General features: G+C 51.4%; 1 protein-coding gene across 4 annotated transcripts in view; it reads right to left on the bottom strand.

The window, feature by feature from the left end:
* The window catches only part of CPNE5 (copine 5), a 91,206-nt gene that overhangs the window by 38,662 nt on the left and 40,297 nt on the right, over nt 1–12,247 (bottom strand). For 3 of the 4 annotated variants that reach the window (XM_077754887.1, XM_077754889.1, XM_077754890.1), the window contains exons 6-9: nt 12,103–12,179; nt 10,280–10,339; nt 8,347–8,397; nt 7,993–8,056 (exon numbers count right to left, since the gene is read on the bottom strand). In XM_077754887.1, the coding sequence (XP_077611013.1) occupies nt 7,993–8,056; nt 8,347–8,397; nt 10,280–10,339; nt 12,103–12,179 (252 nt within the window). The remainder of the gene's footprint in view (nt 1–7,992; nt 8,057–8,346; nt 8,398–10,279; nt 10,340–12,102; nt 12,180–12,247) is intronic. The other variant, XM_077754888.1, reaches the window with a different exon arrangement.

Below are 12,247 nucleotides of genomic sequence, written 5' to 3'. Positions count from 1 at the left end.
CATCTAGACCCAGAAACATTCACCAAAAGCCCATTACGATCACGATCACGGGCACTGCTGTGCCGCTGTCACGGTGGGATCCACAGGGACACAACAGACCTTCAGTGAGATTTCTAGGCTGTAACGAAAGCAAGTTTCTTCCCTCACGGGTGAACCCGCCCTGGGGAGTCCTTGAGACCAGGAACCGTCGCAGTCTGGAGACCCTGCTTCTTCTGAAGCAGCTCTGGGTTATGTCAAAAGTCATTATCACACGAACAAGGCTTTGACTGCTCCCCTCAAACGTGGGTTTATGAACGGACCCCAGGAAGAGGCTGGGAAGAGGCAGTAGGTGGACTGGGCCAGCAGGATTAGGAGGCAGCGAATTCTGGCCGTGGTCAGAGGTCCCCCTGTTCCACAGCTTCAGCTGGAAGGTGGGGCTCTGAGCACACGAGCCACCGTTTGCAAACCAGAAGCATCTCTGGAATCAACTGCGGAGAAGATAAACAACTCCTGCAATATATAATTTCCTGCAATTTCTGCCTTTTCGCCCTCTCTTTTTAAAAAAACATATTAAGTTCTTCTAAAACAGCAGGATTGCCTCAATTTGCATCTCTCCANTGTCTTGCTGGCATGCTCCAGGATCAGAACAAGAGTTAAGGGGAGTGAAGAATTTAAAAGGCGCCCCAAATGTCAGGAATCAAAATAAAGATTTTAACGTGACACCTTTAAAACTTGAAATCAGTGCCAAAACCCATCATAAATAAAACACCAACAATTTAAATAAAGCCATTTTACAATGACGAAACGGAGGCACAAAAGACTTAAGTTACTCACCCACAGTCACATGGCTAGTAAGCAACAGCATTTGGTCTGGGTCCAGAGCCCGAGCTCTTAAACCCTTTGCCCCACTGCTCATACACTATACCCTCAAAAGTTCTTTTACAGGCTTTTTTTTTTTACATTTATTTATTTATTTATTCTGAGGGAGAGAGAATGTGTGTGAAAGGGGGAAAGGGGAAGAGAGATAGGGAGAAAGGAATCACAAGCAGGTTCTGCAGTGTCAGCACAGAGCCCGACGTGGGGCTTGATCCCACGAACCATGAGATCATGACCTGAGCTGAAACTGAGTCGATTGCTTAACCGATTGAGTCACCCAGGCATCCCCTAAAAAGTATGTTTAAATGGATGGTGGAGGGGCGCCTGGGTGGCTTGTCGGTTGGGCGTCCGACTTTCGCTTAGGTCATGATCTCGCGGTTCGTGGATTCGAGCCCCACGTCGGGCTCTGTGCTGACTGCCAGCTCAGGGCCTGGAGCCTATTTCAGGGTCTGTGTCTGCCTCTCTCTCTGACCCTCCCCTGCTCACGCTGTCTCTCTCTCTCTCCTAGAAATAAATAAAAAATATTAAAAAAAAAAAAAAGGATGGTGGAACCATGGTGACATTTATTGTTTTCTCTTCAAAGTTTTCTGGGTTTTACAAATTTCCTGGAACTCATGTATTGTCTTTTTTAGTCCAAAAAAGAGAAGACATCAGTTAAAAAGAAAAAGGATCAGGGGCATGTGGGCGGCTCAGTCGGGTAAGCAAACGGCTCAGGTCATGATCTTTCCTTTGTGAGTTAGAGCCCCACATCAGGCTCTGTGCTGACAGCTCAGAGCCTGGAGCCTGCTTCAGATTCTGTCTCTCCCTCTCTCTACCCCTCCCCTGCTCACGCTCTCTCTCACTCTTAAAAATAAATAAACACTTTAAAAAATAGAAAAAAGAAAAGGATCATTAGCTACAACTCTGAAATTCAGCACTCCAGCAGGAGGGGCACAACCCAGAGTCCAGAGCAATTCTGTGAGCAGTGACCTCTGGGAAGGGGCTTCCACATTCACAGAAGGGCCTAGAACCCCGGGCTGCCGGGAGAAGACTGTAGAAGCGCGGGCCCAGGTGTTCCAGATGTCGGCAAAGACCACAGAGGCTAGAGTTGACCGCAATATAGATGGTGGGTGTAGACGTTGGTCTAAGAGATTGGGTCTGCCTTTACACGTTGACTGTAATAACCACATGGGGTCAAGCTGTTTTTTCTCTGCTGTCTTAATAGCTGACTTCCCAAACAACCTAATCAGTCGTACATCTGTTGATTTGGTCATTCAGAAGCTGAAAACCCCAGATTGACTGTGTTCCCTCCCACTTCTGGAGCCTATGTGTCTGGGATACTAACCACAATCCATCAACAAACACTCAAAAGAAAAATAGAGCGATTCGGCTAGGAGGATGTTCAGGGCAGTATTAATTACATTTTTTCCTAGAAGAGAATAGATTTAACAAATTATGGCTCATCTATATAATAAAGGAATAATATATAGCTATTAAATCTGTGTTTTCAAAACATATCTAATGACATGGGAAAATAAGTCTGAATACCATATTCTACTAATTGTAAAAGGGGTGCCTGGGTGGCCCAGTTAGTTAAGCCTCCAACTTTGGCTCAGGTCATGATCTCATGGTTTGTGGTTTCAAGCCCCATATCGGGCTCTGTGCTGACAGCTTGAGCCTGGAGCCTGCTTCAGATTCTGTGGCTCCCTCTCTCTGTGTCCCTCCCCCACTCATGCTCTGTCTCTCTCTCTCTCTCTCTCTCTCTCTCTCTCAAAAATAAATAAAAAACATTTTTTAAAAATTTATATACATGTACACCTAGAAAAAAAGTCAGAGGGGCGCCTGGGTGGCTCAGTCGGTTGGGCATCCAACTCGATTTTGTCTCAGGTCAAAATCTCATAGTTGCTGGGATCAAGCCCCACACTGGGCTCTGCTCTGAGACCCGAGAGAGAGAAAAAAAGAGAGAGAACCCCAAGCAAGCTCCATGCTGTCAGCACAGAGCCTGATGCAGGGCTCAAACTCACAAAACCGTGAGATCATGACCTGAGCCAAGATTAAGAGTCAGGCTGCTTCAGTCACTGAGCCACCTAGGTGCCCCTAAATTTTTTTTTTTTTTTAAAGAAAGAGGGATGCCTGGATGGCTCAGTTGGTTGAGCTGACTTTGGCTCAGGTCATGATCTCACCATTCAGAGTTAAAGCCCCACATGGGGCTCTGTGCTGACAGCTCAGAGCCTGGACCCTGCTTGGGATTCTGTCTTCCTTTCTTTGTCTCTGCCCCTCCTCTGCTCATACAGTCTCTCTGGATCTCAAAAATAAACATAAAACATTCTTAAAAATTTTTTTAAAAAGGAAGAAATGTATCAAACGCACTAAAATGTCAGCAAAGATGATCTCTTTGTATTTTTTCACACCTCTACTATGAACATGTTTTTTGAGCATCAGGAAAAACCGTTTTTGTTTTGTTTTCTTTTCTCTTTTCTTTAAACTGGAGGGATGATTCCTAAGGCCAAAAAAAATTACAAACTATCTTGTCAAAGGGTGGTGGTTGACTGCTGGTCATTGGTCACGAAGGCTACTTATATCCATGCTAGCCACAACACGCATCTTTCCTAAATACCAACCCGCATACTTCTGAGTTTCAGAAAGGCTTCAACCACTTCCCCCCGCTTCACCTAACCTCTTTCTTATCTTTCTCCCTTCCTCCCAGGCTCCCACATGGAGACACTCGGCTCTCCCTGGCGTCTGTCCTTAGAACAGTGAGAGTTCTGACTTCATCAAGATTCAAAACTGGTAAACNGAGCTGTTCTCTTTGCCTGGACCCATCTTCTTCCAGGTAGCTGTAAGGGCTTATTCTTTCACCCGCATGTATTTGGGCATATTATATGGTATTATCCATGGATCTTCCTTCAAAGCTGTAAAAAGTGCTGTAAAATACTTTCTATTAAAAAGAGGCAATGGGTCTGATGAATTAAGGACTCCTGCTGTACTGTGATTACTGGTTGGCATTTCTGTCTCTCGGACGAANNNNTTGGAGACTCTGGGTGGGGGTGGGGGGTGAGGGGGTGGCAAGGGCTGAGCCAAATGTTTGCTGAAAAAAATGAATGAACACATGAGCAGGCTGGTGATATCTAAGGGGTGGGGCTGGGAGGTCGAGGGGCAGCTGCAGTGAGAAGCTTTGATCCCCAGGCTTGTGAGGGGGGAGCCACACTCTTGGCAGTGTGTACACGGACCTGACTGGGAGGTGGTGAAGATGCGCTGTCTGGCCAGGAACTCCTGGCTCCGTGGCAACAGGGCTGGGTGCCTGGCAGGCATAAGGGGAGTCAAGGGTCTGGGAAGGGGAGGGCAAGGAGCTGCCCATCTTCTGCATCCACAACACCCCTGGACTCTCTCTAGAAGCCCAGCCACTCACCACGCCTGCTGGAAACCACTGGCCCCACAAAGATCACAGAGCCCACCCCTGTCCCATGTCCCATGAAGCTCCTGGTGCACTGTGGGTTAGGGAAATAACTCCCTGAGGATCTGGGGTTCATGGCTGAGCAATCTTAAACTGCCCCTTCAACCTCTCCCTATCTGTGAACTGGGGGTACTCACCGCTACAGATGTCCCAACCCTGTGGTGAGGATCACATAGACTGTCAACATGAGGATCTTGGTCAATTGTGAAAGCTATGCAGATGTCGGTCAGTATAACACAAAATAATAACAGTTTGACTGCTAAACATAATTAAATCTTTGGTGATTCAGAGGTCCTTCTGGAGCTTAAGCTCATCGTCGTCAACATCAAGGATTACCGAATGGTATTCTGGATCAAACTCTGATTGCTGCAACTTTCTTGGTGTTTAAATTCTAGATAAGGAAGGCAATTCTGTAACCCATCAGAGCGTACTGGGGACCGACTGGAGGCCACTCCAGTCCTTTGCTGGGCGCCACCGCCCACACCGTCCCTGTGGTTGGAGGGAGGGTTTGTCTACTTAGGCAGAATGCATTCATTTGAGCAGAAAGCCCTGCTCTGGTAGGAAATAAAAAAATAAAAAAATCCCTCAGACTCCACCCTCTTCCTTTGATCCTCCTCCTGAATGCCGGGCTAGAGCCACAGACGCAAAGCAGCTCAGATGTAATTATTTTCATTCAACCAGATGCTGAGAATTAGTCTCTCTTCCTTGCAAGTAAGTATTCTAGGGAAAGACAGCACTCAGCCAAAGAAAAGGAGCCCCAAAAGAAAAGGAGCTGACAATCTCAAGAAGGAAAGGAGCCCACCCCCCACCTCCTTGCCTCTGAATAGCTTAAATCACGGAAACTGTGGCCACTCCTGGAGGGAAGGTGGGGAAGGGGAGCGCCCAATAGATACTAAAGGGCAGACAGATTGTTTGCCAATCCCATTGTCTAGAGCTTCAGAATTCCCAAAGTCCTTTCACTTCTATTACCTTATTTAATTATAAACTGGGGAGGAAGTCACCGGCTGAGCTGGAAGCTTGGGGGCCAAGGGAATTTAGGCTTCAAGGAATTCAGATTCCATTCTTCCCCGGCACCAGTTAGACAGAACCACCTCCATGAGCTCCTTTAATCCTTGCCACACCCCTATCAGCCCCAACATGACAGACAGGCTCGGGAACCTTCGAAAGCTCTACTGTCATGGCGGCTGGGTTCTCTCTCCCTTGTCTCAACTCCAGCAACTTCCAGATGGTCAGCATACAAACCCGTAGTTCACGGTCTGCTGCTACACATTGGGTCTGGGCTTTTATTCAGTTACAGAGTCCTTCTGATGGATCCTAGATGAATGTCTACTGCACACCAAACCGTACACCAGGGGTTCAGTCCTGCTGCCAAATTCTCCCAGAAACAGGGAGGCTAACAGACACTTAGACAAGCCAGCATGAGCGGTACTGTATAAGTTGATTTGGGCATCACTACACTGCCCTGTCCCATCCATTCTGTGTCTTGTTCTCCAACTGGAAGACTCTGCAACCAGAGTTTGGAGCCCCACAGCCTGATGGTTAAAGACCCTGGCTCTAGAACCAGACTACCTGGGTTCAAATCTCTCCTACCCAGTGGCTCTGTGACCTTGGGCAGGTCATTTAACCTCTCTGGAAAATAAAAACCATAATATATCAGATATTATGTAACACATCATACTACCTACAGTATTTATGTCGCACACAGGAATTTTGATAAAGAAGTCCATACATGTAAACCACTTAGCACAGTGTATGTCTCAGAATAATTGCTCGATTAATCTTGGTTAACACTTTATACCCGCCATAGCAGCAGTTCTCAAAGGATGGACCAGGAACCCTCAGGGGGTGGTCCATGAGGCCAAAGCTATGCTCATAATAACATGAGTTTTATTAAAATCTAAAAATCTGGAGTTTTCTATAAGTGACCTAACAGTGATATCACAGCAGACTGACTGCAGAAGCAAATATGAGACACTAACTCTCCTCCGTTCAGCCTGACGTTAAAGAGACTTACAAAAATGCAAAACAAGGCCACTCTTCTCACTAAATGACTTTGTTTTGGAAAAGGCAGCTATTTTTCAGAAAAGTTGTTGTGTTATGCTTTAATAGGTTAAAGTGTTGTCGTTTTTAAATGAATTAACACATATTTTCTTAATTTCTCAACTTGATTTTTAAAAAAGTTTTTTTTATGTTTTTATTTTATTTCTGAGAGAGCGAGACAATGTGAGCAGGGGAGGGGCAGAGAGAGAGGGAGACATAGAATCCAAAACAGGCTCCAGGCTCTGAGCTGGCTGTCAGCACAGAGCCCGACGCAGGGCTTAAACTCACGAACTGTGAGATCATGACCTGAACCAAAGTCGGATGCTTAACTGAGAGGCGCCCCTCTCAACTTGATTTTCTAATGTGGGAAATATTTATAGCTAACAAACACCGTAGTTGCACTGACTTCTCAGGAAGGTCAGAAACTCCTGTTTCTCCTCCTCCCACACCCTCTAACCTGAGCCCTGTGTGAAGTTGGGTTCCCAGGTCGCCCCAGGCTGGGTCCTGGGTTCACACTCTGTGGCTACCTCTTCTTTCTCTCCCCAGGACCCACCCCATTCCCACCTGCAGCTTCTAACTAACCTCAGAGGCATGCCAGCCTAGGAACGAGCCCAGGTTTTAGAATCAGGATGACCTGGATGAGAACCTTGACTCGACCACTTCCTGTCCTTGAACATCAGACTTAGCTTCTCTGAGCCTGTTTCTTTATTCGTAAAACGAGAACAACAACAGTACCCACCTCTTCGGATTGTTGTCAGTAGTGATAACTTACGTAAAAATGCCCATCGCCTGACAATAATAACTATCATCATCGCTCTGTTCCATCATTATGTTTAGCCATCGGGCCCCCTGAGCCCCTTGTTGGTGTGCTCAGCTACGCCTTCAGCCATCCCCACCTCCCTCTGCTCCATAGTCCCACAGAAGAAGAAAACCAAGGGCCGCGGGGGATGACAGACTCTGGCTTCGCAACACACACACCCCGACCACGCACTCCACTCCCTCAACCCCGTGCAGGGTGTCACCCCACTCCAGAGCTAAAAGTGTGATATGATAACGAAATGCCAAGCACCCAGACTCCACGACTGAAAAAGCCCTTCTGCTGCCAGTGCTGGAGCCAAAGCAGTCTTGGTTCACAGACATGTGAGAGGTGACCATGAAGGGGAAGGAAGGGGGCCCGGCGTGGAGGGCAGGGGCCCAGGGCCAGACCAGCTCTGCTGCTAACTGTGGACAAGCTCTTCCCCCCTCTGGGCCTCAGTGGGCTCTGCTATAAAGGAGAAGACACCGGAGCGCCTGGGTGGTTCAGTCGGTTAAGTGTCCGACTCTTGGTGTCGGCTCAGGTCATGATCTCACAGTTCATGGTTTGAGCCCCGCATCAGGCTCTGTGCTGGCAGTGTTGAGCCTGTTTGGGATTCTCTCTCTCTCTCCCTCTGCACCCCCCACCCCTCAAAATAAATAAACGAACTTAAAAAAAAAAAAAAGGAGAAGACATCTTCTAGCTCTGATGTTACGGAATTCTATGACAGCCAGGTCAAACTGAGGAGCCCTGCCTTCTGCAGACACCCTCCAAAGATATATGTGGCCATGGGGTCACAGGGAGAGCAGCCTGCCCTCTGTCACCGCCCAGCTCCCACTAGGTACCATCCTGGAGCCCCTCTGCCACTCACCCTACAGTTGCTCAGCTCCTCAGCAGACAGGATGATGGTGCCACATTTCTTCCCTGGGACGCCGCTGGGAGAGGAGAAGATGAAAGGATGGAGAACCAGACAAAGACAGAACACTCCCCGAATCAGCCCTCCCCGTCCTCCCCACTCCTCCATCCAGCAGATCTGCCCGAAGCCCCTGAGAAGACAGAGTCTCCGGGAATACATGAGGCAGCGTGACCTGGCGCACTGCTTCCTGGGCCAGGCCCCCCAGGCCTGGAGCTGCCCGCCCCCTGCTCCCCGAGAGCCCAGAGCCCCCGCCGGGAAAGGTAGCGTCTGCGGTGAAAGTCCTAGAAGTGGAAAAGCATCCAGACTCACCCGGAGGCTTCCAGACCAGTGGTTCTCAAACTTTCCATCCAAAGACCACTTCTGTGGGCAAAAGACCTCGTGGGCCAGCCACCCCACCCTGCTGCACCCAGCTGACCCCCAGAGTCCCGGGCCATTTCAGCTCTGAGCCACTCCAGTTTATCATGGGAGGGAGAGCAGTGGGGCGGGGGGGGGAGTTACCCAGAAGGGCTGGGGTGCACTGGGGGGGCAGCGTGTCCAGGTTGTCTCCCANGAGAACACAGCCATTCATGGGGCAACTCAGTGACGGGGGCAAGCAGGACATGAAGTCGGCCCACCCGAAGCATCCCTTCGGGGAGGCCGAGTTCCCCGGGGTGGGCCTGCACCCACCTCTTCCCTGGGTCAGGAAGGACCCCTCCCCCAGGCACCAGCCCATCTCACTCCAGTGTTTGGGATGAACTTGGGGGTGAGCGTCCCCAGTGTAGCCAGGGGCCACTGGGAGGGAGAAGAAAAAAGTCACGTTGTCCAGCAGCTGCGTGACTTGGGACTCATGACTGCACCTCTCTGAGCCTCAGTTTCCTAAATCGAGTGTGTCTTATAGCCTCCATTATTACCAATGTGCCCACACAGTGCCCGCTCCAAGAAAGCCCTCAAAGAGCACCCCTTCCCTCCCTGCCCCTTCCCTTTACAATTTTGCAAAGCTGGCAAAATCCGTCCCCACACCTCAGGCCAGCCTGCTGCCGGCAGAAGGCACTTTGAGAACCCCTGATGGAACTCTCCTCAGTGCCAGCTTTTGGAGGGAGGGGCTCTCAAGTAGAGAAGGCAGGGGAGCTGGCCCCAGCAGGGGGTCAGCACAGGTCNGGGGTTGGGATGCTGTGTTTGACCCAGGAGACAGACCAACCTCCCCCGCCAGTGTTTCTCCATCTGTTCCTTCCTCTGCCTCTGGGCCCCTCTCCTACTTCCCATCTTCCCTTCCCTCCCCTCCAGACCCAACCCACTCCCACCTGCTTGGCCTTCCTTTCTCTCTCTCTCTGCCCTTCTGGCCCTCCCTCTCTGCTTCTCTCCCTGACTCCTGTCCCCTCTCCAACGGCTGCTTCCATACTCTCCTTGTAAATTAGCATCCATACTCTTCCTGGGCCCCTAGAGGCCCCTTTCCCATATCCAGCTGCTCTGGGGGCCGGTCTGGGTCTAGCCGCTGGGACCCCGCTCCTGGGAGCTCTCAGCAAGGCCAGTGAAGCTTTGCTTACTCAGCCAAAATGCCCATCTGTCTGAGTGAGGCACCTCCAGGCTGCTCCCACAGGCAGACAGCCCCTATCCTGCCCCCCAGCACCCTCAAGTGAGGACCCTCCCTCCAGGCAGGGGAGGGGAGAGGCTAGGGGTGGAGAGGGAGCATCTTTGTTGCACACAGCTGCAGGGAGCCAGCCGAGAGCACATGGTCAGGGTGAAGGCCAGGGGAGTGAGGCCGGCCCACCACAGCTGGTGAGCAAACAGGAAACGTGAGGATTTAGCGGAATCTTCTCCACGAAGAGGCAGACATCCAGCCGTGGAAGCAATGGAGGGGAATTGGAGTCAGGAGATGAAGAGAAGTGAGGGGAAGAGGAAGGCGAGAAGGCCCAGAGGTAAGAGGCCCAAGAAACCAGGCCAGGGAGAGAGGAAGAGAATGTATCCAGCCCCTGCTAAGCACTGAAAGCAGCCCCTACCTCTGATCCCCACCCTGCTCCCTGAAGTCCCATGAGCCACTGGGCCCGGGGATGCCCTGCACAGGCCTGGATGGAGGAGGGGCCGGCTGCGGAGTGGCCCAAAGTGCTCGCATCCTGGAGAGGGGACCCAGGCTCCTCTCTCTCCCCCTGGCCAGGGCTGGATGAACAGTGGCAGGAGTGGGGACAGGGCCTGGCCTCTGGGGCACCCTCTGCTGAGCCGGCTGGATGTCTGAGGACTCCAGGACCAGAGGTGTCTGCTGACCTACCCATTGGCCACAGCTGGCATGGGCTTGCCTGTCCTGGAATTCAGGCTGAATGCTCCTATCCTGTGGAGAGAGAGGAAGAGAGAGCATGCCATGAGCCACGTACCCGCACCTGGAGAGGCCACAGAACTTGACATCGAAAGTCTGGAGATGGATTTCTCTTCTGGATCAGACATCAAACCAGGACTGAAAGCCACAGGCCAAAGGAGAGGCCTTCCTCCCAAGGCCGTTGTGAAGTCCTGGGCGACTCCACCTCAGGATTCTCAAAGTGTGGCCTCTGGACCAGCACCATCGGTGTCTCCAGGGAATGTGTTAGAAATGTAAATCCTCAGGCTCCAGCCCAGACTTGCTGGTCAGAACGGGGGATGGGGGGGAGCCCAGCAATCTGTGCTTTAACAAACCCCCCTGACGATGCTGACCATTTGAGAACCACTGCTCTACTTCTCTGAGCCTCAATGTGTGAACTGTGAAATGGGGAGACCTGCTGAATGAACCTCATCAGAGAAGCCGATCATGGTCTGGCCTAGATGAGACGCCCAGTGAAGGGGGGCTGTGCGTGGGACTCAATGGGGTGACTGAGGCACCTGAAACCTTCAGTGGGGGAACCAGGTGCCCCTCATTCACCAACCCTTCCTTTCCAGGATCCTGCCTGCCCTCCAGGCTGGCCTCCCCAGGTCTCCTGCTGAGCTCCTCCTCAATCCCCCCAGAGGGTGCACCTCTCCACCAAAGGTGCGCTGGGTGACAGCGGGGAAGAAACAGACCGGATGACGAATGGGCTTTAGACCCAGGCAGTTGGGAGCTGAGAGGAGCAGACATATACCTCACTCTGGGACTCCAAATTCTATAAACTTCAGAGCCCCCAAACCTGGGTTTGTTCCCTATTCTCAATAAATGATGGTTTATATCATCATTTTCTGTGAATCCAGAGAAGGAGACCTTTTTAGGGACAGAGAGGCCAGTCTGGGGGACCTGAAGTTACCATACAGTTAGCGGGGGTCAGAGACAAGGGCCTGGGAGAGAGGGCCCCCTCCCCGACAATAAGAATTCTGCAGTTACTGATCACAGCGAGGGAATCGCAGCCGGCGTGAACTTGGCAGAAGCAAGCGGGGGGCTGGTGCCCAGCCTACTCTGATCCCCCTCTTTTGCCCACCCTGCTGCTTGGCCAGGATGCCTGTCCCAGTCTGCAGCTCCTCTTGTCTGGGTTCTGTCCCTAGGGATTCCTGAGAAATAGGGACCCTTGCTACCCAGCCAGCCCCAGATAGACCTGAAGCCACACGCAGTCTCCACTGTGAGAAGCTTTGGGATTCTTCATCCCGGAGCCTGCTGAGAGTAACGGCTTCCCCTAAAAGCACTTAGAGCTCTCTAACACAGGTCATCAGGGGCAGGGTGAGAGGAGGAGGGCCTCACCAGACCCACGTCTGGCGTACAACAAGGTGTGACCACTCTGAGCACTATGCTTAGTGAGGCGAACTCTGAATTCAAATCCCAGGTCTCCATCTTCCTAGCTGTGTGCCGTTGGGCAAGGACGTTTCCTTCCCAGGGCTTTGATTTCTTCCCCTCTACAATGGAAAGGGTGGGAGGTGGGAGTAGACTGGATAGTGTCACAGGCCATCCCAGGAATGTGGGCTCGAATAACTAAGCCCGGGTCCCTCCAAGATAACTGGGGTAAAAGTGCTGCCAGGACAGAGCCCACGGGGTCTTCTTATTCCTCACCAGCTCTCATGACTGGCTGGCTGCTTTGCCCCCACCCTGAGCCCAGGGCGGCTGGAAAGTTGGCCTATCACTGGGGAAGCAACCCAGGAAGGCCCCACTCCCTTGACACTCACGTGAGGGGCTTCTCCAGGCGACTCCCAGGGGACCCCACAATCTCTCCGAGGGTGCAGAAGGCTTGGCCCAGAAAATCCTGCATACCCGGGGAACAGAAAAAACCAGCATCACCCACTCTGCCCACAGCCACCCCACCTCCTCCAT

This window comes from Crocuta crocuta, unplaced genomic scaffold, assembly GCF_008692635.1.
Source record: "Crocuta crocuta isolate KB4526 unplaced genomic scaffold, BGI_CrCroc_1.0 scaffold132, whole genome shotgun sequence".
NCBI classification, from domain to species: domain Eukaryota; kingdom Metazoa; phylum Chordata; class Mammalia; order Carnivora; family Hyaenidae; genus Crocuta; species Crocuta crocuta.
Note: the sequence above shows the minus strand (reverse complement) of the source record. Positions and strands in the feature narration are given on the sequence as shown.